General features: G+C 40.5%; 1 protein-coding gene and 1 long non-coding RNA gene across 2 annotated transcripts; one reads left to right on the top strand and one right to left on the bottom strand.

Moving 5' to 3' along the window:
* On the top strand, positions 1–19,728 carry LOC121647737. The gene is made up of 3 exons (XR_006011883.1): positions 1–14; positions 1,093–1,097; positions 19,009–19,728. It is a non-coding gene; the product is annotated as an uncharacterized LOC121647737 (long non-coding RNA).
* On the bottom strand, positions 11,969–26,594 carry mlycd (malonyl-CoA decarboxylase). The gene is made up of 5 exons (XM_041997403.1): positions 25,994–26,594; positions 20,715–20,827; positions 18,700–18,856; positions 18,166–18,318; positions 11,969–13,438 (listed from the first exon to the last, which is right to left on the bottom strand). The coding sequence occupies exons 1-5, from the start codon at positions 26,537–26,539 to the stop codon at positions 12,893–12,895; spliced, it is 1,515 nt and encodes a 504-aa protein (XP_041853337.1). The 5' UTR covers positions 26,540–26,594; the 3' UTR covers positions 11,969–12,892.
* Between the last annotated feature and the right edge of the window lie 302 nt (positions 26,595–26,896).

The following is a 26,896-nucleotide window of genomic DNA, read 5'->3' as shown; positions in this document are numbered from 1 at the left end:
AAATAAAGTTTAAAGTTAGAATTTTTTTTTCTAACTCATCCGGTTGGATGTTATTTAATTTTGAAATTTGGCATAATTAGGGGCGTGTCCTTTTGAGTGACATGTATCTAATATCCACAGAAAGAAGGAAGAGTGCAGCACAACCGCGGTTTTTAGCCAGCAAATAGTGCACCTTAACTTTAGCCCACCTACCTTCATTAACCAGTTACCTCACTTTAGATCCAAGTTGGCTCAGTTAGCTCTTAGCTACAAGCAGCTCAGAGTTCGATAGACGTCAATCATCCACCCCCACGCTCACAGCCGCCCTTTCAGCTCCGCCACTTTGCCTATTTTTGTATTTTCCAGGAGCGATGGCATGCGTGACGCTGCCAAGATGGCGATGGTACAAGCTTCACTTATGCTCATCAGAAACCTACGGGTGACGTCACGGAGCCTTCGTCCATCTTTTGTATACAGTCTATGGTTCAGACGCAGAAACAGACCGTTCTCATTAGAGCTCACTAGAGCTACATTTGGAATGGCTGAAACTAAGGACCAAGGCTGAATTTGGGGTAATACACTTGTAAAACAATGTTGTTGGACCTCTGACACTCATGAAATTGTTAAAAACAAAATGTATAATATGGAACTTTTAACTTTGGTTTTTATAAAAGGACAGGAAAGGACTCATTGAGAATGCTGCAATGGGAGAAGCTAGCTAAGGGAAGCTGATTTCAGCTGGTGGGGCAAGGGGTTTGTGGCTTTTAGGTAGTTGCATGAAGAGGGTTTTCAAGGGAAATAGTTTGGGAACAACTGGTTAAAATAATGTACATATGATGAAGTATTTATTTTACCTCAAGTCTCACATTATTCAATAATACAACCACACATGCTTTCTCTAATCAGTCAAATCAGTCTGAATTTTATGTGGCACCTTCAGCGATCAGCGATTTAATAAATAGAGCTGCATCTTTTCAGGACCAGTTTCTGGAGTGGCTGGACTGTACTTATCATAACTATGCAGCTCAATATAAGCAGTTTTAATCACAATTAAAAAATACTGTGTTGTTTACTGCTTAAAAAAAAAAAAAACGGGTGCGCTACCCCTTCAAGAAAAAGTCTTGGATACATACAGCTGCTGTTTTGCCTGTCAATGAGGCACAAAACGGTGTTTAAAAGGAAGCACGTTTGTCAACAGGATGTGTCTCTAGCAAAAGAATCACAGATCTTTTGTAACACAGTTCTCCCGTTCAAGCCCTTGTGATATGGAGCACAAAAGAGAAAGAAAGGTTTCCGCCATGTGGGACCATTTTGATCTTATATCGGCAAATAAGTTTTTTTGTTTTTTTTTTCCTTGTTTCATCCTGTTATTCTCAGTTACCTCCAGGAATGGTGAAACATATGAAACATCGAGTCAACTTTGACACAAAGGCTTGAAATCGTCTGTGTCGAAACTTTTGACACGGTCAAAGAGCGCCATCTGCTGGCTCTGCGTGTCCGATACATCAGAGGGAAAGCATTGACAGGTTTCCTCACTGCACTTCTGTCATCCCATTTTGGGGCAGCATGGCTCAGTGGGTAGAGTGGACGTCCTGTAAACCAAGGGTTGCAGGTTCGATCCCGGCCTGTAGAGCTCATGTTGAGGTGTCCCTGAGCAAGACACTGAACCCCTACTTGCTCCTGATGGGTCGTGGTTAGCACCTTGCATGGCAGCTTCTGCCATGAGTGTGTGAATGGGTGAATGTGACGTATATGTAAAGCACTTTGGATAAAAGCTCTATATAAGTACAGACCATTTACCTGTCTCATCTTTGACAGTGTTCAATAAAGGATGTGTTTTATATCTTCTGTCATTCAAATGTAAGTCGCTTTTGAAGTCATTTGTAATTGATGACTAAAACCAAAATCCCAATTTGTTGTTTTTTAGATAACCTGTGGCAGCAACTAGATGAGGACGTTGGCAGGTAGACCACAGTTATTAAGGTCCAGAGATACCTGGTAGAGAGCAACACTGCAAGATCCCAGCTTCTTTTAAAATATTTGAAACACTAAAGGCAGTTTTTATGCACACCAGCCTCATCAGTGTCATGTAAGCGAGTGTTCTCAAAAGCCGGAGAACTTGCATCAAAAAACGTAATCGCCTGAATGCCAAGACATTGGAAAAATTTATTTTCTTGAAAAAAACTTATATTAAAAAAAAGAAACTCCCCCGTCTCAAATACAAGTACATAAGCATAAATAATAGAATATGAAACACAAAAATAAAATTCTATATACGAGGTTATTGAATCTGTATGTCAATTGAGTATCTCAACTAGGTTGCCTGTAATGATGTTTGGATCCAGCAGGTGTCATTGTTGAGCAACACAGTGACACAGTACCAGCACAGTATCAATACAGTTTGCATAATGTGCCACAGCGCTTCATGAGGCCTCATCTACCCATCACAAGGCAGGAGGGTGCAATGATCAAGAGTTTAATAAAAACAGCTTACTGAAAACAGAACCACAGACAGCACAGGGAAACCACAACAATCTAGCAAAGAGTAACAGAAACCAAGGGGTAAACCTCTATACTGAGGACAACTAACGAAGAGCAGGTGAGGTGAATTAGCAAGTTAAACCAAGTGAGCTGATGAAAAAGAAGCAGAAGACAAAACAGACCACACAAGGCCAGGAACTACCAAATAAAACAGGAAAGACAAAACTGAAAATGACAAGACTAACAAAATCCACAGATCAGGACAGTTACAGTGTAATTAATGGTTTTAACTGCATACTGCAGACTTTTGTTCCAAGGCAGTGACTATTTCATGCAGTGTCTTCTGCTGGGTAGAGGTTATCCGTAGGATTACTGCCAGGAATCATGCTGTTGTTCCACAAGCCGAGGGTTTTGTGGAAAGCTATGATTGCAGCTAACATGCCAGCAGCTAAGAACATTTTCTATACATCATTTCTTTCCAGCAAAACTCATCAGAAATGTCCATTGGTTGTAATATTATTGTATAGGTTACTCTCATAGGTATGGGAGATGGCTAGATGCAGAAGAGAAGGAAAGTTGGAAAACAAACTGAGTTCCTGAGGTAATACAGCTAATGCAGAAATATGAGAGCAGCTTGATACGAAGACATCAGACAGATCTGCAGTGATATAGAAATGAGAAACGTGTACACTGTTAACATTAAATATAAATAGATGCAAGATTAACCAAGCTTCATGTGTTCCATATAAACAAACATCTATACCAAACTCAGAATCCCAGTTTGCATTTGGGCTCTGATTCTCCCTCATTTCACTCTGAGCATTAATTTACAAAGGATTTGAAAATCACAGTCACAATCACTGCATTCCTTTTGGTCCAGTTTCAATTTCAATCTCTAAGAATGCAAATCAGCTCAATTCTCTGATGGAGTACAGTATCAAAGTGTGACCTCAGTTACTCAAGTGCATGAAAGGTGTCAGTGATACGAAAGCTTCTATGTGGAAGATAAAGAGAGCTCTCAGTGGGAAAGACACACATCCTGCCATTGTCACCATTTCTATCCAACCTCCTAAAGGCAGAGCAAGGCCAATTAGCATCTCTCATTACCACTGCTATAAGCCTTCCATTCCAAAGCAACCAGCTAAGCGGGAAACCGGATCGGGGAGTGGCAGAGGTGTGGATGGGGTAGAGGGCTACTGCTGATGGCAGCACAGAGGGAAGGAATAAATCAGCTGAACAAAAATAAGAAAATGTAATTTGTGACACCATTCCTCTTCCCTTAGTCAAGAGAAACAAGACAAGTATGAATTCACGAGGCAAGGCTTGTGTATCAGCCCAGCTGCTGCCTCTATTTAAATGAGACTCAGCTTTATGAAGTGAGACCGCATATCCTTTCAATATGCAGCTCTGCAACCGCTGTGCATGTCTGGATGAAGGGAAGTACACGCAGCGTGGGGACAGAGGCAGAGGACAGTGTGCACGGTGAGCTGATGTGAAGGAGAAAAACAGTATAAGCCAATTCTTGAAGATAACCGGCCAAATGCATGAGTGAACTTGAAAGTGTAGAGGAGGTCTGTTGCCTTAATGGATGCCTGGGATGCATGGAGTGACTACAACAGACAAACCAGCGAAAAGCCACCGTCGCATTATTCAGTTTGTCTCTAAGAAAAAGTTTTTCACTTGCTGCACAAGTTTTTTATTTCATCAGTGAAGGGAATGAAGAGGATTCTTTCTCTTTAGATGTAGTGAGATTGGCATATCTGTGAGCTTCAAATGAAATTTTCACTGGGTGCAAATGATCCTAAAATTTACTTTTGGGAATAAGAAAAAAAATCATTTGGCAGGATTTTCTCTATTAATTGATTGGAACTCAAACATGTAAAAATCCTTGTTTGTAATCTGGAAGCAGATAAATAATATCCTCTTGATCAGAGCTTTAACAAGCTATAAAAATACTGTTTAGATAACATCAGTGTTTCATTAAAGTATATAGAGAGATGCTCCATATTCAGAAGTAAACTACTGAAACCAGGTATTAGATTTACTGTTTTGTTTTTTGTGTTTTTGTTTTTTGTTTTTTTTTTTAGGCCAAAGCTAAGTACGTACAAACATGGATATTTTTAAAAACACACATAAAAATATTAAGAATTAATGTAAACTATAAGTAAACACTGTTTACTAAAACGAACTTAACTGTCCAAACTGGTCTCTCCGTGTCTCTCCACACCAGAAATGGCAACTATAAGGATTAAAGAAAAGTTTTAAACACACATAGCAAGCACGGTTTTTAGGAAGGAGAGGTGGAAGACCTTCGCTTGCCAGGTGAAAGCCAACCTTGTTTTCTCCAAAGCACAGCTGCATGTAGGGCAAGGCTAGTTTATTTGTATACTGCAGTTTCATACATAAAGGCAGTTTAATGTGCTTTACATAATAGAACATAGAGATGCATACATAATTAAAAGGTTGTGCACAATTCAAATAGTCATATAAAATCATTTAAAATAATTATACAAGAGTGATTAAAAGCTAACAGCAGTTAACAAAAATAAGTTAAAACATACAATGCAGAGTTCATGCATAAGCACATGAGAAGAGAAGTGTTTGGATTTAAAAGGGTCCGTGTTTGTGAAAGTTTAATCTCCACCAGCAGTTTATTCGTCTTGTTACAGCATAAAAGCTCAAAGCTTCTTCTCCATGTTTAGTTTGGTTTGGCCTAATAATTAGGGATGCACCAATCTGAGTACAAGTACTTACATTTGAGTACTTACCGATACCGAGTACCGATATGAGTACTAATAAATCCCGTTACAGCTGACTGGTAAATAGCGTGGACCAGATTGCCAGATGGACGATTGGGTGGTTAATGGTGTGATATATCAGATGAGTTGTCCTGCAGCATCCTCTAAATGTAAGGCTGGAAAACTGTCAGATTCTTCATAAATAAGGAGGATAAAGTGGTTTTTGAATATGTTTACAGCTGTGACACGGCATCTATATGGCCTAAATCTGCTCCTCTCACCAAGATAATAACAAATTTGGATTTTTAAAATAGCACTAGCAATAACTTTGTTTCTGGACAGCCAATGATAAAATTGATGAATTAATCTCTTTGCATTAACATGTTGATTCTAACATCCCTAGTTTTTTTTTCACAGTGATATCGAGTTCTCTGATATCAGAATATTTTTCTGAATACCGAGTACGAGTACAAGTTATCGATTTCATCACACTGATAAGGATATATACCGTTACAAGTATTGATGATATCAAGATTTGGATAGATCCAACCAGCCCTACTTTCTGCAGAAGGCAGGGAGTGTAGAGGTACAGACCAGGTGTGCAGAGCTGGAAGCCAGATTTAAAATACCAGTGTGTGAGGAAAAATGGAGAAATGAGCTAATTTAAAGTGTCATAATGTTCAGACTTTGGCCTTTATTTACTTGGCGTGGTTTTGTTTTTAGATGTTCGTTTAAAGGTTTAATTAAATCATTAAACATATTTTCAAATGAAAAATTGCACAAAAAATAGCTAAAGAAGTCTAAAACTGAAGATCTACGATATTAAATGAAGAGCCATTTAGGATCTGAAAGGGCCGACTCTTCTGATAGAGCCGAGTCAAAAGCCTCATGTCAGCGCCGGGGAGCAGTTGGGGGGGTTAAGGACCTTGCTTAGGGGCCCACAATGGTTCACCTCTGCTTCCACACCAGCGACAAGAACCATTGTCCTTCAGACCCAAGCCCACCCCGTAACCACTAGGCTACAATATCCCATCCTGATGTTACTATGCTAAGTCTTGTGGCATTTTTCCTCTGACTGGCAAACTGATGTTCTAAAAAGAGGTTTTCTGCAAAACAATAATAGGCCCTGTGAAGTGGTGAAAGCGAAGCTGGCTTCAAGTGAAGGTCCTACCTGCTAGGCTGCTAAATATGTCACTGTGGTCATATTAGCATGCTGACATTAGCGCTCAGCTCAAAGTACCACTGTGCCAAACTGAGGTCTCACAGAGCTACTAGCATAACCGAATAGTTTAAATCTCGTTTAATCTGTCTCCAGTGAGTTCATCAGCTATATGGGGGAGTACTGCAAAATCTCTGGAATGACCCTTTAATCTGGATCAGGCAATGTCTTGGAACAATTTATTTAAAAAGTGCGTGGATGGTGTAGTGTAATATGTGTGTCTCATCAAGGTGTTTTCTGCTCAGAAAGATTTTTGTCAGGCCTCAGAGCTGAAAAATTAAATAATAACAAAGGATGAAACAGTCCCAGCAGCTGCTCTGATAAATTTTTGCATCTGGTTTTGTGCCCATCTGTCTAAAGTTTGTTGAATTTAACTTGGGTGGTAGGAGGTGATTTAAATTAGCAGCAGGAGAGATGGAGGGGTGTTTCAGAAAATTTCCAGATGGTTGAGATATTTAGAGCAGAAGATGAAGAGAGAGCATCTGAGGAGCTAAAGGTGAAAAATGTATGGTATGTCAGACATCTAAGGAGAAACTGTAATAATTCCTTTATCTCAAACAATGCATTGAAACAAATGCTAGCAACAGTGGTGGGGATACCACAACATGAAATGTCAACTTTGCAGTAGGTTGGTGTAGATTCTCCATAATCCATACCATAATAATCCTAAGAGCTTGAAACCAGTACAGTCTTCCTGCAGATTTCAAACCCAGCAACACACTGAGCCAGAAACTGGTCCACCTGAAAGGTAAAACACCCAAACGCAAGGTGAGCGGAAAGAGCTAGCTCCTTAGGTCAAGGCTCAGCCGTCCGCCTGCATCTTAAGAATCAGAGACACTCTGAGTACAGTAATGTGCACATTTTGGACAAGGAAGACAGATGGTTGAGGGGAGTGAAAGAAGCCATCTATGTTAAACTGGAAAAACCAGCATTAAAGAGAAGTGGTGACCTCAGGTTTAATCTGTCCAGCTCCTCCTTGACTCTTCTTCCCAGCAGTTTTAAAACTATTCACACCTGGAATCTTGTGACCAAAACACTTGACATTTTGTCCAGATAGCTAAAATTTTTTGGCCCAAATGCGGCCTTGACTTACGGCCTTGACTAAATGTGAGTGTAGCTGCCAAAACTCAGCCACATAACCCCCATATGAAAACAGTATTAAGGAAGGCTTCCCATATTAGGACCACTTCTGGCCCACAAAATACTTGCTACAATCCACGTCCAGGCCAGCAACTGGCATCTGGACCACATGTGGCGAGGTGTGCCATAATCCAAGTCAGGCTGGCAACTAACATGTGGACCACTTCTGGCCCATGCAACCCTCGCTGGTGCCATAACTGAGCCATAAGTGCCAAAAGTAGCCCAAATTCAGCTCAAACATGTCTGCTGTCTGGGTGGTCAAACACTCCTAGCAACCCACAGGATGGTTGAGTGGGTTAATGACACTCATGTGACTTCATCAACCGTTAATTTCGAACAGTCAAACAACTTATCAGTCTGAACTCTCCCCAGTCAGGTTAGAACTTAGGAAGCCTTTTTGATGAGAAGCTAACTGTTAACAAAAAGACGTCCAGCTGCCTCGATTAAAGCTCTTTGGATGACAATGTCTTAATGTCTTGCCATGTGTTAGGTGCCGTCTTGGTCTGGGATGTTTAAATCAGAATCAGAATCAGAATACTTTATTAATCCCTTTGGAATTCCTCAAAGTTGTCTTTGAAATTAGTGGTCGCTTCATGGTTCAGACACTTCTTTTGGATGTTTTTGTGGTTAATCATGTTGTTAGAGAATGATCTGCAGTAAGAACTAAAACAATGAACAGTCGTTCTTTCTTGTGGGAAAGTGATGCGGTGGAATCGGGTGAATGTACAGAGTCTTTGTGTGCACACATCAGGGAGAAAGTTTTCCGACTGTAATTTCCAGCTGTATTCCACCTGAGGGCGATGCCACCTTTACTCCTGCCTGTTTACTTCTTTATCATTGGATAACCTAATCTGATACAAGACATCAGGTTAACTTATACTAATTGCAGTGAATGAAAGGGGAGCAGAAAATGTCATCAGCAAGCCAAATGAGTTTTAATTACAGTTTCTAACCAGATATAGCAGATCTGTCAATCTCTGACTCACTCCACAACTGAGACCCATAGGGAGAGGAAGGATCTGAAAAAGCATGCAATAACAAGTTACGGAGGAAGAGAGAGGGTTTTTTGGTTAATTGGTAAAGTGAGAGACGTGGCATCTGGTCAGCCAAATCCACAGAGATGCAGTGTTCAACTATGAGCATGAAACACATATAGTGAAACTCTGCTGCCCTCTAAAGGTCCCATCTCACAAAATATAGGCAGATTCAGTGTATCCATGGGAGTGTGTGTGGCCGTGCACATGTGGCCAGCTTGTGTATGCGCATGTCCTGATTGCTCATAAAACCATGAAGCCCTTTGAAGACAGTCCAAAGGATTGGATGGGTTGTAGATGCAGGGTTGGGTTACCAGAGGGTGGAGAAGGAGGAGAATGGTGATGATGTGAAGTGAGAAGCATGAAGGAGGGCCAGGGACAGCAACCAGGAAGAATGGATTAACACACCTGAGTGAACCCTACCCTCACACGCACCCACACTCACACGCACATATGCACACATGCACATTCAGTGAGTGGCCTAAAGCCAGCGCAGTATCAACTGAAAATCCCGCTTTCTTTACATCATGGCTTACCTGCGAATGTTGCAGTTAAAACAGCACACAGTGACATTTAGAGCATGTGATGTAAAAAGCTACTCAAGCCAAAAAAAGCAGAAGGCATTGATTTCACTCAAATGTCACGAGTGTGCGCTGCAATAAAAATTGCACACCCTATAAAGACCTTATCTCTGAAACTGAGCTGATACTTTACAAAAAGAAATACCAATATCCATCATCTTTTGTGGGGAAATAAATGACTTTTAGCCAGAAGAAATCTCAGTAAGGTCCTTCTGTGACATCCTACATTAGCACAAAGATTTCTGTGTTGTTTCATCTGCACTCTTTTCACTGGTTTAAAGTGGCTCTTTTGTAAAAGATTTTTATGAAACCTCTGAACAACTAGAAGCATATGGCTACTGTCGGTGAAAGCTCTTCAAAAGGCACCGAGTGGTCTTCAGAAAATGCAGTGAGTGTGTTTTTTTTGTGTGTGTGGGTGTCCTAAATGCTTAAAAAATGAGAAAACTTGTTTGTAAAAGCAAAATTACGGGTTTTCCTGTTCAAGTTTGTTGTTTGTCCATCCTTGACACAGGCCTGACTCACTTTAACAATAAAGTGATTTTAGGAAGATGCAGTTAGTATGTGGCTGAATAGAATATTTTAATTTAAGCTTCTGACTGAAAAAAAAACCTCTTGAGTTTTTCCTCTGCTGTTACTGCCCACGAGGTGTGACATTGATCCATGTTTTTCCAGATCACAAGAAATTCTGCACAGTACTGAAGGGAAATAAGTTTGTTAGTGTTTCGTATCAATGTTTGTTCACTAGCAAGGACCATGCCTCAACAGCCATTCATTTTCCACACCGCTTAGTCCAGTTCAGGGTCCTGGGGGGCTGGAGCCCATCCCAGCAATTAGAAAGCGGGAGGCAGGTACACCTGGACAGGTTGCCAGTCCATCGCAGGGCCCCCGCCTCAACAACATGGAAAGGATGAAGTTGTGGACAGTTTGTGATTGGTTTATAAGGGGTGGACACCCACAGGGAAGCTGTGTGGTGGTTCGGTCTCAGGATGCCAGTGACCCAAGTCGACTTAGGGTCCCTCAGATGGTGTATGGGGGGAAAAACATCAACAAAATAAATAAATAAACAAAAAGTTGAGATGGGTAAAGGGTGATAGCTGAAGAGGATGATGGAAGGATGAATGGGGTACAGAAGAAGATATATGACTGGATAAATAATAAAGGAAGGGAGGACGGAAAAGGAAAAGAAGGGATGAATGGATGAGGAAAGTATGGATGCATGAATGGAAGAAACAAGGATATAAGGATGAATGGGAGGGTAAGGATGGATGGGTTGGAGGAGAGCGAGCAGATGAATGATGGATGGATCAGAGAGGGGGTGGATGGAGGAGGATGAATGAGGACAGAGGGGGACGGTGGGATGAAGAGAACAAGAGTAATAGTGCTGTGTGGGTGAATCAGGTAAAAGAGGTGATTAGTGGTGTAGATGAGACGTGGCCTTGCTTCCAGACCAGCTTTATTTTATTTAAACACTTTAGCCATATAATGCAGGAGAATCTGGTTTGGGGGAAAAGATGCTATGCAATGTTTCCTTTACATTTTTTATTAGATGTATATATAGATTATACTGCATGTTTAATAAAACCCATTGAGTGTTTTTCAGTGATAGCCTTTGTCTTGTTTGTTATACCATGAAAATTCATTTTGAAAACTGACTGAAGGCTTTAAAATCTCCTGCCTTATCAAATGAATGTCAAAGTGAAAGCCCTTTCTACTTTTCTGGGAGAAAAAAAAGGATTAGTTTATCAGATGAGACAATATCCTCCCAGAGAAATGTTCTGTCACCATGCACACGTGATCGTGTGGATTACTAGTGTATCTTCGATGAGGCATGAATTTCCAGAGCAGACAGTTTGCAATCAGTTGTAATTAGGTCTTCTGCTGCTTTTTGGGAAGTCCTGGGACTAAGACATGTCTGAAAAGTGAGCGTAACTTGGCTGTGAATGCATTATCATCATGTGCAGGGCTGAGAAAATGATCAACTGCAGCCTGACGAGATTAAACAGAAGACAGGACTTAGCACAGAGTGACCCAAAGTGGACATGATCATTGATCAGAAGCCTTGCAGTTACATTAGTCTGCAAAACGCTTTCACATAGAAATCCAATTCTGCTGATATTTAATCACAGATCTTTAATGCTCTAACATGTCGTCTTTATTTAATATTTTAATAAACTGAATTAATTTGCAAAGCCACTTTCAAACAAACTTTGTGCAACACTCGAGAGGTAGACCAGATTAGCATTTTGCCATATACTTATCTTCAAACCCATTAAAGGCTTGCCATGTAGCGCAGATCGACTCATCCCGACTTCTCCTCTGAGGATGTTTATTTAGAGGAGCCCACTGTGTCCGTTAATCTGATTTCAGTACTGTAACTGCACACAGTTTCAGCTATTTGTCTTCTTAGTCCAAGGGGAAACACTTGACCGACTGGTTGAAAAAAGTAATTACTTTTACAATAGAACATAGTTCATAAAAGAACCTGTAATTAAATGCTGCTGGCCTTTAACCCGAACTGATCCGCTGCCACAGCCAGAGGCAAAGGTGACTCAAAACAAACCTGAGCAGGATCATGTCAGTGTTGTTTCCATAGCAACCCATACTACATTGTCCACCCGCCTCCATTGTGAAACGGCCTAATAGGGCTAATCTTTTTTTTGTGTACCCACACGTCTGTGCATGGAGATGCACGTATGCGTCTCTTTATTGTCACCAGTATCTCTGGAGACGCTCACACTCGTCTGCCAAGGGCATCCTTTAAACAACTGTCCTTTTTTATGCCTCTTTATTCTCCTCCTCCCCTCTTCACTACTCAACACCATCAATCTCACCATTTACTTTAACTTTATTTCTCACTCCATTAGCTTCTAGGACACGGAGTGGCGCAATGAGTAAAAAAAAAGGGTGGGGGGGATACAGGGTGTGGAAAAAATGAAAAGAAAGTTTGGCTCCTTGGAGAGACAAAATGTAATTTCACAGTCAACTTGCTGTGATATATTATTTCACAACAATGGCATGTGGGCTTCTACGAGCCCTGCCTGGAACCTGTACAGAGCAGTCCGGACCACAGTGATGGATCTCGGGACAGAATTTTTAATTGTGTCTGTGACGGCAAAAATCCTCCCAAAATTAAAAAACTAAAATGGTCTAACTGGGTTAGAGTTAACACAGTCTACGGAATAATATGACAGACATGGGACACACACAAAGAAATTATGTTTAGTTATTTAAAATTAAATTATATTTCCAGACTCTAATCAATCCAGAAAAAGAGTCAATCTCTTTTATTCTTTGACATGTTTGCAGTAAGACAGTGCAGCTAAATGTAAGAATAAAAACATCATTTATTCCAGTAGGCGAGCACCCTGGCTGCTTACAGCATTATCCATGAACATCCGTGGCATTGATACACGCCTTGTGCTTCATTAGCTGCAGCCTGACCTGCAAATCAAAAAGCTTTGGCTGTACAGCTAAAGAAGCAAACAGCAGATGGGGTGAGTTATATTAAGTGAGAAATGTTCCAAATTAAAATGAAAAAAATATTGAGAAAATCCCTTCGTGGTGAAGCTGCTGCTTTTGGATATATATGACCAAACATGACAAATATCAACAACAGTCTTCGTGAAATAATATGTCAGTCAATGTGTTATATACACCAAGTGCAATCAAACTTGCAAAACCAAACAGTAAGTGTATTAAATGTGTATCTTCATGTTTTTCTCACAGTTTGCTGTTTTTCTGAAACTGGGACACAAACCCCAGCACCTGCTCCGATGCTGTGATGACTTTATTCTGCAGGTAAGCAGCGCCGTTTTCTGACGTCTCGTTCAGAAAGTATCGGTAGTTCACCATGATGCCGCAGGAGTTCGCCACACCCCTGGGGCTGGTGTCGGCACGCCAGTTGATCCGCCACATGGTGGCGCCGTTCTGGAGGTGGAAGTTAGCCACTGGGTTGAGAGCGTAACCTCTCCGCTTCTCCCCGTAGAGGTACCATGCACAGAGACGCATCAGGATGGGCTCCAGGACATTGGACAGCCTCTCCGAACGCATCCATTCGCTGGTGCTGATAAGTTTGCGGAGGGAATCGACGGCTGTGGTCCCCGGGGTTGAATCGGTGGCATGTTCCACCTCCTTCCACTCCTGCTCAGAAAGGAGGTCCAAGCCTCGGCCTTCCTTTCGGTACTGGCTCAGCAGGCCTTGAAGCCAGGTGGAGAAGCCTGGGATGGGGGACAGACTGGAGAACTGGGCCATGTGGGGAAACTCACTCTAGGAGACACGAGGAGAGACAAAATGGGTGAAGTTAACTGCAGCGCATTATTATTAAAACGCTTTCTATTTGACAAAACACTGTTGTCAGGATGCCAACATGGTAACATGACATGGTAACCCAGATTTCTGATTTAGTCACTGAGCGGTTACAGTGCTAGTTTATTATTTATTCAGGTAAGTTTATTACATGTTTTTAAAAAGACATTTGTGAAAAACACAATAATTAAAAAAATGATGTATGTTAAAAAAAAAGATCCAGGTTAACGTTTAAATGGAATGGGGTTAGAAAAACCAAGAAATGGGGCTGAAACATGTATTTAAAGAGTCAAGAACACAGAACCATTGTATTCACCACGACATAGCTGCAGAATCCCTACGTTTCCAGATGGAAGTAAAGAATCATGAGATGATGGAGCAGAGAAAAGCAGATAAAGGTGCACATGGAACATAAAGGGCACCAGTCTTTCCCAAGGCTGGAGTAGAAGCAGAACCTCAGGCTGCAGCTCGGCCCCTTAGTTCCTCTGACAAGGATTTCATTACATATCAACTCCACTGCTTCACAATCCGCCTCTACCGATGGAAACGGATAACCCCTTCCCCTTTTTTCCTCCTCTGCTTCCATCTCTTGCACTCTCACCTGTAACACCTGTCCTTTCCCTCACAGCCATCTCTTCTTCTGTGCCTGTCTTGTCTGACAGCCCACACACAATCCAGCACCCACACATCTCATGAGCTCTCTGCCACTTCACTACTATTTTTCTGAAAAATTCTCACTCCTTTCCAGTGCTTCTCTGTCCATGTTAATAAGTGATAGAACAATGTGGCAAGCAGAGAAGTGAAAGGCTGCTGGTGAAAGTGGAAGTGTCAGACAACCCCTGGTGGGAAACGCTGCTGTCTGCATCACTCTTCGTCTTTGATTTTACCCTCCCCCCTTTTTTCCCCCAAAAATCAAGCTGTGTCAAGCTGTGCCCCCCCTTTGTGTTTATTCTCACTCATGAGTTTTCTGCCTTTCAGCCGGGCTCATTTTTGGAATGTGAAGGGTTAAAAGAAAAAGAAAAAGGTAGCGGAAAGGCGAATAAAAGCCATGAGGAAGGTGAAAAACAAAACAGAAAGGAAGGATGAGAAAAAGAATGGGCAGTGCCAGAACTGTGCTTCAGGGACTAATCTACAAAGACAAGCACGACATCCTTTCTTCACCTTAAATCATGTCTATGACCTTTTCTTTTCCACTTCATCATCTATCCATCATCATAGTGATCCCTCTGTGGCCATGTTGTTCCTTCCCTTACCTTTATGTGAGGTAAGACTGTCAGAAACCCTGCATATTACAAGTCTGATTACCCGGAGCGTGCAAGAACAGCACAATGTCAGAGTCAGCAGTCTGATTCCCTACAGATCCGAACAAAACAGATCACGTACACAATTTTAAGGCACACAGACAGAAAAAAGGCATTTTAATATTCAAACAATAATTGACTCAGACTGACTTGAATCAGAGAAAAGGCCCCATTACATAAAAATCCCAAATTATGATTAAAAGTGTTGGTTTGCCAGTAGAGACGTCACACTTTATTTAACAGCTTATCGCGTTTTAAATGCCACAATTATTTAACCAAAAGGATTCCTGAATATTCTTACTTTCCATAAAATGTCTGATCATATCGGATGGGTCATCCTGCAGCATCCTCTACATGTAAGGCTGCAAAGTTGTCAGTATCTTCAGAAATAAGGAGGATGAAGGGGTTTTGATGGACTCTGTTCACCCCTGTGACAAAGCCCCTACATGCCCAAAACAAGCTTCTCTTACCAAGATAATCCTGAATTGGTATTTTATTATAGCATGACTCAAATAACTAAGATGTTTATGCATTATTGCAAAAAAAATCAAAAACAATGTGTTAATTTCACAGATTAATCTCTTTGCATCAACGCGTTAATGTGAAAGCCTCAATTAAAACTTAAAGCCCTATAAGGAGCGTTCAAGTGATTTTACACATTTGTGTTGGGAAATTAATTAAAATAAAATAATCATGATAATGGTAAAATCTGGATTTTTTTTCTAGACAGTAATGGTATCAAGGAAATCTGTAATCATGACATCCCTTTTTGCCAGTGCTAGATACGTATGCAGATGCTGCTCTGATTTTAACAATCCTGCATCACATCATCATAACACGAGGGAGAGAGTCACAAACTAAAATCCGTTTCTCAAGTTTCCTGTTGGATCATCTGATAGTAATTACAACACTAACTTAGCTGCAACTTTTACTGCAACCCCATGTAGCATGGACTAGAGATTTTCTAATAAAAATGCCCCAACAATGAGTGTTAGATGTAAGGTTATTACTGTATCACTCGGCTGAGTAGAGACGGAGTGGGATAAAGAGACAGCAGACGGTGTTTCTGTCTGCTCATGTGCCTGCAGGCCACTTATACTCAAACATAAAGGAGATTATTCTCAGTGTCCCTCTTCTCTCAGATAACTGTTTTTAATTACATAGCTGCTGGTGTGATGACAGATGTTTTAGGCCTTTAAAAGTCAAGGGTGGTGATCTGAAAGTTGGCAAAGCGATCTTTAACGTCCTAGTTTACACGTCAAAGTAGCTTCAAGCTACATAAGGAACCCTAAACTGACCCCAACATTTGTTCTTTACTTGCTATTTGCTTTGCATAAAAGCAGCTCTTAAATCAGTGGTGGGGAACTCTGGTCCTCGACGGACACGTTTCTCTGATTCCAATCAAATGGATCCAACAGCCAATCAAATTCTGCACAGCGACTCATTCATTGGTGTCAGCTGTGTTGGAGCAGGGAAACATCTAAAACTTGCAGGATGAGAACCAGGGTTCCCCACCGCTGTCCTAAATGAATGTGATGCCGGTAGTTAAACCACTTGCAGATATCCAAACAGTCCCGTCAGATGAATAAAGTTAAACATTTTAAACCAGATTTTGATGAGGATATGCTGTAAAATGCTTTCCCCATCTGCTGGGCAAAGTGGCTTCTGATGTTCCATTCAAGTGTTTGCCGGAGTGGTCCAACATGAAGAGCCCTCCTGTGCTTATTGAGAGCGATGGATTAGATGTCATTACTCTGTCTGGTGAGTGCTACTCTGCCTGTATGTATAAGCTTTCAAGTGTGACAAGGTAGCATTAAAATGCCAAAACTGCTCCGAGACCCAAATAACAATGAAAACTTTCTTTTTGTAACGGAACCACTCTGCCTTCTTCTTTTGTGACCTGCTGGGAAGCATCTAAGGACAGAAATGACTTTTATTCCTCATCTCAGGGTAAGAACTGAAGAACTCTTTCGGAGTCAACATCCGTAGATTTCCATCTTGACAGTGTTGTTGTTAGCTCTTCGTTGTTATGGGACAGAATGATTTGGAAACTTCACTGAGCTGACTGATTACTGTACTTAAATGAGAAATGTTTACAGATTCTTTTCCTTTGCTTTCTCCAGTTAAGCCTTGACCGATTTAATATTTTACAGCAGTCTTTGTGTTTTAAGTAGCAAAATTTAATTATTGCAAACTTATGTGAAACAATCTGGAGTCTGTGAAGCTCCTACAATAAATAATGGTAAGTTAAAGAAGACCTTTTAAACCAACTTGCAGCATTATCAAGTGAGTTTGTGATGAATTCATTTCTAAGCTGCCAGATATTTTAAAGCCCTTCGTAGTACAGCGATAGTGCTTGTTAATGTGATCAGTGACCTGCTGCTGAGCGCGCAGAGTGGAGATGGCTCCATTTTAGTCCATATACATTTAAGTACCACAAAGCTTAGTCCTTGGCCCACTTCTGTTCCTTGTTTACGTGCTAAGTTTAGGCCAACTTATTCAAGATCATAATGTAAATGACGACACGTTGATGACAGCCTGCTTTACATGCTAACGGAAACCACAGACTCCAGCAGCCTTTTGAGTCTCATGACATGTCTTTGTGACATAAAACCTGGATGGCCCGAAAGTTCCCTAAATTCAGCGATGTTAAGTCAGCGGTTCTGTCTGGTTCCCCAAGTTCTCTGTCTTCTTGGTTCCAATCTTGGAAGGCTTTCCACTGATATCACAGAGTCTGCCAAGAATCCAGGAGCAACATTTGAGTCTAACCTTAGTTCTGACACTTCCGTGAAACAGGTTGTTTTAGCTTTTTTTCCAGCTCAAGGCAAAAATCCAGTAGTTTCTTTCGGCTGCTGACAACCAAAAAAACACAGTGTGCATGTTTTTTCTATTTTTTTACTACTGGAATACACTAGACTCAGTCAAGGCTCCCTTCTTTGTCTCCAACTGATTGAAAACACTGCAGCTAGATTCATTTCTAGGACAAAAAAACCACGAGGACATGCTCCCTGTTAGATTTCATATTGATTTTAAAATCTTACTGCTCACCTTTAAAGCCTTAAATACCCTTTCCTCCCCAAACACATCACAGACTCCAGACCATTCTAAGCTCACAATTTGGGACTTTTTCATTTGAACTCCCACCTTTTGGCTCCCTTAAACCACTGAACTGAAGCACACTACATCTTTAGCTTCCTTCAAATCCCTGTTTTGACAAACTTGACATTTATCACATATAAATATGATAAATCTTGTTAACATTTGTGAACATTTATTAACTTTTAGAAAAATGCCATTTTATTATTATTAAATACATTTTAATTCCTCATCTGTCCATTTTTTGCTGATGAAGTTGCATACTGCCCCCTAAAGACCCCCTTCACCCACCTGCAGTTCTCGCACCACCCTCTTGATGAGGTAGTTGCCCAGCTCCACTCCTTGTAGGCCAGCCTGGGTTGAGGAGATTGAGTAGAAGATGGCTGAATTTATTTTATTCACGTCCTCTTCTGAGTCAAGGGTTGCAAACTCACGGACGATACTCTAAAGGAGGAAAACATGTCATCGTTAAGCCACAAAGGCAAAATCTTCATCTAGATTTGAGCTTACTGTAAATGTTTTGAAAGTGTAGCTGCAGACGGAGCAGTAATGTTAGAACAACTAACTGCTGGGACAAAAGTGAGGAAATTTTTTTCACAATTTCACATCACAAAATATTCTCATATCAATGTTGTCAATATTTCTTTAAACGAAATGGCCTGAAAAAGAAGCGAATGCTGCAGAGGCTGCTCCCAGGAGGAAGTGCAGCTTGAAGGTCCTGCTATTGTTTTTCACACAGGAAAAATCCATTACCCAGCGAACGTCTGAGGTGTGGTAAAGTGAGAAAAACACCACAATGAGCAGCCTGCAGCAGTTACTTCTCACCTGTATGTTATCAGAGATGTCCTCAGTTAGAGCCACATGTAGCACAACCAAAGGTTCTCCTGGCATGGCAGCATGGGTGAAGGCAAAGCAGCGTCGGTATGGTCCCACCCGGCGCTTCAGGTCGCTCCAGTTCCTTATAGGATGCACCGCCTCATACCTGGCAGAGGGCTCAAAGTAAGTCCAAGTCTGTTCATTTTTTGTCCCCTTCTATGTTTCTGATGTTAATGGTCCTAAACCTGCAGTTATAGTGATAATAGAGGCAAATCTGCATTATAACTTAAGATGATTGGCCACAGATTTCAGACAGAGGTAGGTAAAAAATAGTGCTTCATTTCCAGATGTTTTAGTAGCTAAAAGCAACTCTCCGAGGCAGATTCAATTATTTAACTTCAGTAAATTAAATAGAGCTAGTTAAATCTGATATAATTTTACATTTTTCATGCTTCATTCTAATATAATCCTATTTAGATGCTTAGAGGTTGTTAGATTCATGCTACTGAGTTCTAACTCTCCAGGAGAAGGACAGCAAGTTCTTTGGAGGAAATATTCCAGATCAGTTGCTTTGATATAAATACAAGACATTAACTATAAAATTAGTGTACAATGTTGTTATGATCAGTTCCATCGTCTGGGTTTCGTCAGAGCACACCATGCCGGACACTGTCTGAATAATGTGAACAGCATCCACTGACTGTGTTGCACAAAGCAAATCAGGTGCAACAACTTTATCCGGAAAAAGATTTCTATTCAAAGCTAAAATCCCATGAAGCTAATATTCCAAACGACAATGATCAGCCTACCCAGCGACGTGCAAAAACAGCTACCGTTTAATTTGCATGGATGATTATCAGAGGCATTTCTCTAATGTGCTTGTTACCATTTAGAATAAGCCACTTTACTCTGACTACATTTGTTATGGATCACTGTCATTCTGAATAAAGCAGCGAAGCATCATCTATGACTGCCAATATATTCAGAAAAATAAATTAATTTCATTTTGACAACTTTCAAAGAGATGATTATGCTTGAGAAATTACTTGCATGCTTTTCTGATCCTCAAATCCACTAATCATGTTCAACTGGCATCTCGATGGAGGAAAGCATTCCAAATTGCTTTAATGTTTTTAGACAGGTGACTCAAAAACCATTTCAGAGACAAGTCAGGTGTGGGCTTTTTCTTTATTTCTTCATTAATTAAGGAGGAAACTTTCTGAAGTTGATTTTTCAGGGCAATTCACAGATGCATAGTGTCTGCTCAGAATAATCCAAAAGCAGCTAAGCTGGTTGGACAGAACCTCGTCAACCGACAGTGACCCAAAACATTTCTGTTCTTTACCTTCAAACCCCAGGAAATTTCGTACTGCAGAACTCTGCATTGGTTGAGTCAGTCACCTGATATATTGATGTATTTTGGTAAAAAAAAAAAAACTGATTAAATGTAAGAAAGCTCAGAGTCAGTGTTTGTTCAGCAGCTTGTTTTAGGACATTCAGGTTAGGAAAGAAATAAATTCCTAACTAGAAGTGAGCTCATTTAACTTATTTAAGTGTGTATTTTACCAATTTTATCAAAATAGTTCAGTTTTTAAAGTCTAATGTTGTCTTTTATTTCAAGAAATTCCAGCAAGACTTTTACTTATTTTACTATTTTTTCTTTTATTTATCACAAGAAGGGTGTGCATTCTTCTATTTACTGTAGATAACTACTATTATCTGAATTAGGTTCATGAGACAAATGCAGCTATTAATGTAGATGGGTTTTCTTCTGCATTCTTCACCATGATTCTATGTTTTCACCTTTTACGAAGACCAGAAAGTAAATGAATAAATACACACATACATAAAAATCTTATGGCTTGAAGGTATTTAGAAGTGTATTTTGCTTAAGCATGTGCAGAAATCTTAGCCACTTTTCACAGATGTGGTAGAACACACCTGAACAACTGTAAGGAAAAGAATTAAGACTAAAATTAAATGTATGCTGCAGAAAGTGGAGAGACATGAACAGATGCCCTTACTGGCTGATCTTTTGCAGGATCTCGCAGGGGGACTGCCAGGTGATTCTCTCCAGTCGAAGCAGACCAACAGAGAACCACTCAGACAGCAAGCTCTTCAAAGTACCATTTAGGTCCTGTAAGAGACAAAAAGACCAGAGAACATGTTAACGTCCAGTTGATAAACTAAAATTCCCTGCATTTTTCACTTATAAAATAGATCAGCAGCCGCTTTGTCAGTTCAAATGAGCTTCAAAATGCACATGATGAATAAGAAAGGAAAGGTCAACACAGTGAGGAATGCCATTTTATTTTAGCAACAAAAAGTTTATTTTGTACCGTTTAAAGAGACAGCTCCATGGAAATATTTCTGCAGATTTTCTGCTTCCGTTAAGAAGTGGATGAACACAAACTTTTAAACCTCATAACCTCGTTTATGAAAGAGCTGAAAAGTGCCATACTACTGAGCGACTGAAGTCCTTTTTCTTTTAATTCCCTGTAGGAAATGAACAATTCCATACTCTTATCTTACACACTGTGCCGGCTGTACCGTCCCCTGGCTGTCTGCATGCTGTTTGAATGTTTTCACATTATGAATAGTGATTTTCTGGAGCTTACGATGGGTGTAGAAGGGCCACTTCAATAAACACCTTGCCATTTCAAAGCAGGCTTGTCCTCTAGCAAAGGTCAGACTTCATTTAAAGCAAATCTCTTGCAAACACACAAACAAGTGCACACACTCGAGCACATAAATGCAGCTCATATTGGCTGTTCCATAGGATGACTTCTCTTCAGGCTTACTTTAATACAGGCTTGTCAATCATAATAATGGCTAATACAAACAAGCACAACAACGGTAGTAGCATCAAAGCAAATGGCTGAAATTCTCTGTGAACAGCTAACAAATGCAAAAGTAAAAGAATTTGCACCCCCTCCCCTACATTATTCATCTCCATGGTAGACAGGTTTTGTGGTGGGAAATTCTGCAGAGCGAAGATCTAATGAAAAGTAGCTCTCAGTCCAAAAAAAAAGTTCAGCAAAACTTTCATTAGCACTTCCATTGTGAGAGAGAGAGAGAGAGAGAGAGAGAGAGAGAGAGAGTGTGTGTGTGTCTGAGGCAGCTTGAGGTGAAATAATGTGTCATGGCCGATAATCCCAACACACCATTTTTGCAGAAAAAAGCAGCAACGCTGTGAGAGCAGAGCAGCGGCTGCCTCTCGGTAACCACCTCTCAGACACACAAAAAGGAGGTCACGCTTTTCCAGAGACCTTGCAGAAGATGAAGTCTTAAGAAACGGAAAGGTTGCAGCCAGAGGTTAGGGGAGAGACTGGAGAAAGGAGAGGAGGGTTAAGAAGAAAATCCTACACTCCATTAAAAAGAAAACGAAGCAACACTTTTCAACACTGGCTGTATCAATGCTGAGGCGCTGATGCCCTGAGCTGATACAGACTCTGCTACAAGGACTCCTCTCTGGCCTGAGGTGCAGTTATAGTGGGATTATACAGAGTGGATGAGACTGCGGTATCTGGAAGGAACGGTCTGCCCACACAAGGCCAAATGACCACTGACGCCCTGAGTGTTTCCAGGAGAGACTAAAGTGTCCATACCTTTACCCCAGTAGGCTACATGCCACGTGTCAGCTGGACTAGCCGGCTGGGTGGGGGGACAGTCTCAGGGACAGTGTAACCCTCAGGAGTCAACTGAAAGGACACTTCTGACGGGGTTTCTTTCATCCTCTTAGTTTGTGGTAAAAGAGAATGAAAAAGCTGAAGGTAAAAGGGAAAAAAACAACATAAAGAAAAATCAATTATCTGACTAAGAGAGACTAATCTACTGCAGAATTCAACATTACATTCTTGCAAAAACCACAAAAAATGCAGCCTTGTGAGCTTCAAACTTCAGCAAATTCTGAATTGTACGATCTACTTCACCCCCTCTCTTTCTGATGATGTTTTAGTGTTTTTCTGATAATAATCTCACTTTGCCAAGCTTTTCCTCTCTCCCTGTACTAAAAGCTTCATATTTACCATGACCTTTTCTCACTTTTAGCTCAATCAATTCTGGCAATAACAACAACAACAAGCAAGGATTGCAGGGGCACCACTGACACCACGGTGGCCAGCGCTGGGTAGAAGGACCCGGTAGGCAGCTTGGACCTTTACGAGCTGTACAAGCTCTCAGTGGGCCTCGATTATTGAGAATAAATGCATCTGAACCACCTCACAGCAGGGAAAAAAAAGATGAGCAGAAGGGAAATGAGATTTCCCCCATACAGCTCAGTCAGGGTTTTGGATGACAAGGTCGAAGTCGTTCATACATTTATCCGTTTTCATGGTGAAACAAAGATGACGAGCAGATTTTTCACTCCAACACCAACCAGCTCCACAAGCAGAACATTTCAGGAGGAAGCAAGTCCAAGTTTACTGTAATAGCCTCTAATGATCTCATGTTTTGCTTTCAACATCAAAGTTTGAGAAGGAAAAAAAATCAAATATCATTCCTTAAATCAACAGAGGGCATTTTATCAAGTGTGTTTGAGAGAAGTGGACAAGGCTTTATCAGAAGCAGGATTTGCTTTAGCCAGCATGTCAGTAACTGTTTTTCTTCTAATAGTAAAAAATGCTTTTTTCAGAAGCATTATTACTACTACTACTACACGCCATGACAGGAGTTTCAGCTTAAAAAAGAGCTGCTGGAAGATGTTGCTTCACATAAACAGCAATTTTTCACAACATGAGCTTCTATAAAGCCTGTTCTCCCTTTATAAACCCAGCTGCTTGTCAAATCCGTGCCTCAGTGTCACTGAGAGCGAAAACGTGAATTAAATATAATGAAACACGAAAATTATCTGTCCAATAACAGACTCATAATGTAGTCAATCCTAAAATAGGTTTTTTTTTACGGCTTAGACTTTAAAGAAATATATTAGTTGCTTTTTTGTGCTGATAACTGCCTCATATCACTGTCACATTAAAGGTTAAAGAGAACGTTTTAAACACCACTCTAATATCAATGTGCTCACTGAATGTTAAACAAAGCGGGAATTGTGCGATCAAACTGTGACTTCTGTAATAAAACTGTAAAAAAAAAAAAAAAGAGATCCAAATACTGGGGAGCTGGATCACAGCATTGGCTTCAGTTGGGCTCTGATTGCTCATCTGTCAGGAATCCTCATTTTGTAGGTACGAAGTCCTGGACTGCTGTTGTCTTTTCCCCACCTCTGATGGAGAAAGGATCTCATTCTACCACTAAAACTAGACATTTAACTATAAATAAACTGATATCAGTGGCAAATTAAGGTGATCACTGGACAAAAAGCAACTATCACACTTGCAGACAGACACTAAAGCTTTGAAGGATTTTCTTTTTTATTATAACCACATCAGCGTTAGTCTTCAACCAGCAGACCCGGTAGCCTGAAAGTATCAAAGATTTAAGGGATTTTCTTTGATAGATTTTAAAGATGGTGTCCTTAATTTTATGCCTCTCCACAACATTTCCTTACACATATCTTTTTTACAGTGCTACCTAGTAACAGCACAAGTTGTTGGGAAACCAGGTGAAATAAAAAAAACAGAATTATCCAACCAATCAGTTCACTTTATTTTGGGCAAACTGAGGTCCAGGATAAACCAATCCAGCCCCCCTAAAAACTGCAGCAAAGCCTGAGTGTTGATCAGAGAAATACTTGTAACCAGGGTTCGAAATGTCCTTTTTGGCTCATCTGCCAGCGCCAAGTAAACTGAAAGTTATTCACCAACCAGAAATGGATAAAACTGTATCATGCATTACTTGACTGAAAGCATTTCTACTTTTAAGAAATTGCTAATTTAGCATCACTTTAAATAGTGATAGAAAATCTTATGATTGTAACACATTTTCCTTACTCATAGTCTTCATATCATCACCAATAAAACACAACTTTGCAGTAAACTGCTCTGAAATGATTCACTGCTGTGTTTCCATTACAGTGCGAGCGGACAGTAATGGTTACACTAAACTCAGCTTGTACACATGAAAGTCGTCATGCTGGAACCCAAGATTTGCCATCTGCTCCTTAACTGGTGTTCATTTTCAGTTCTGGTTCCAACTATTCTGACAACTGAATCATTAAACTTTTTATTTTTTTTACAGATCAAATTAACTCCAGGGTCTTAGTTGGTATTTTTATAATTCCATAGCAAACCAAAAGCATCATTAAGCAGTAAATAAAAGCAAAATTAGTTTCTCATCTTGGACTTTGCAATGCTGATTATTTTTCCCAAATTTTTTACTATTTATATTATCTTATAAATATGCTTAATATCTAATCACAATTTCAAATATGCAGTATTACTTCTGGCATCTTACTAAAAATTATCCTGCCAAGTTGTGCAGGTTTGCACTAGATGTGTATGCACTGCACTCAGATCATTTTCTCAAATTATTCTACGTTTTGGGGAAAAATTTGAAAATTAGAAACTCAGGGGGAAACAGCTGTGTTCATTTATATTCTCAAAGTAAATGGGATAAACGTTCATAATTATGTTACCTGAAAAATATCATTCACCCTTTTTATATGGCATGCATGAATGCTGCTACACTCAAGCATGAAAAGAATGAAAAATTATAATGAAATTATAATTACATTCGGCTGAACATGACTAACTGAACAATGAGTTACAGGAAGCTGCTTTGCTTAAAAATAAGTTGCCAAAAATGTGTTATTAAGGGTGCAAAGAGCATGGAAGCTGTCTCCCACTGCCTTTTCTTGCAGTTTTATTTTCACTTTGTCGTCAAAAGATTCACTCAAAATACTCATTACATGCCTGCTTTAAATTCATCTCTTTCACTGTAGCTGCAGCAGCGAAGCTCTTAATATCTTCCTCACTGACTCAAAATATTGCCTTTTTTTAATGTGCTATCCAGCAACAAAGAAAGGCAGCTCTGATAATTAATCTGTTTAGCCAAGGAAGCACACAAACTAAGCTCGTCACAAAGGTCTGTCTCAAGCAAACTTAACCAAGAGGTGATGAACCAACACACAGTGCATCAAGTCTGGCAAGCAGTGAAAACTGGGATAAAGGTCATTGCCCGCCATGCTGTGATGAAAAGTAAACCATACAACTGGGGCAAAGCCGAGGGTGTAGTTATGTCACCGTGTAAAGGTTAGTCACGCGGAAGGCTATTCTCAGCCTCTGTTTACACAGAAATTCTATCTATCTCATGGAATGTCTCTCCTTCCTTGCAAACTATGCCTAAACGCGAACGGTACAACTTGAGCCATGCGAGCACCCGTAGAAAATGTAAATAAATGTTTTACCCTGATATGTGGGCTCTCGCTAGCTTTGGCTGCAATTATGTCAAGCACATCAGCTCGAAGATCCACCAGAAACTTTACCCCGCCTTCTGCTTTGCTTATATGACTTAAAAACTGTTTATACCGGGGGGTCAAACCGTACCGGAGCCGGTCTTCTACTTGCAAAATGGTCGCTAAGTCCCGTAACTGGATGTCCAAAAGCTTCACAGCGAGCTCCGAAATACTTTTGTGATCCACTCCGTAATCTTGGGACAGTTTTGTGAGGAAATCGACTTTATCTTCCTTGTCGAGACTTCTGTAAAAGTGCATGAACTCCAAGCTGTTGGATTCGGGAGGAGGGGGGCATTTGTCTCTTGTTTCGTATGAAGCTAAAGGTACGACGACCCTCGCCAGTATCTCCTCCATACCAGAGACACCGTCACGGACCGGGGTGGAGTACCAGCGTCGACCGTTGACGCCCGTGGCCTCGAGAGCTGCTTTAAAGACAGCACGGAGTCGCCAGCACCTCGCACTGCCACGAACAGCCCAGGCAACGGGCTTGGATATCATTGCAAGTAGCTCAGCTGTCCCGTGTGGAGCCTCCGACCAGTGAACACACTGGGAATTATTTCCGGGTCTCTTAAAGGGGCAGTGCAGTTGTCATGGCAACAAGTCGAAAGGTCACTGGTGGTATTTTAAATTATTTTAATGATTCAGAAAGTAGACACATGCATATTATTTTATATTCACTCAATGGCTCTGGCTAGATTTTGTAGCTAATATGAAATAACATTTGTATATTTAGTCATGTTTCTTATATAAATGTGAATTTGAAATAGAATTTGTAATTTCCTTGTGGTATCAATAAAATGTTCTTTTTTACCTTAATTCCTGTTAATAGGGTCAGATTTTGTAAATGGATAAGTG

This window comes from Melanotaenia boesemani, chromosome 10, assembly GCF_017639745.1.
Source record: "Melanotaenia boesemani isolate fMelBoe1 chromosome 10, fMelBoe1.pri, whole genome shotgun sequence".
In the NCBI taxonomy this organism is placed as follows: Eukaryota; Metazoa; Chordata; class Actinopteri; order Atheriniformes; family Melanotaeniidae; genus Melanotaenia; species Melanotaenia boesemani.
This window is presented reverse-complemented; position numbering and strand designations above follow the sequence as displayed.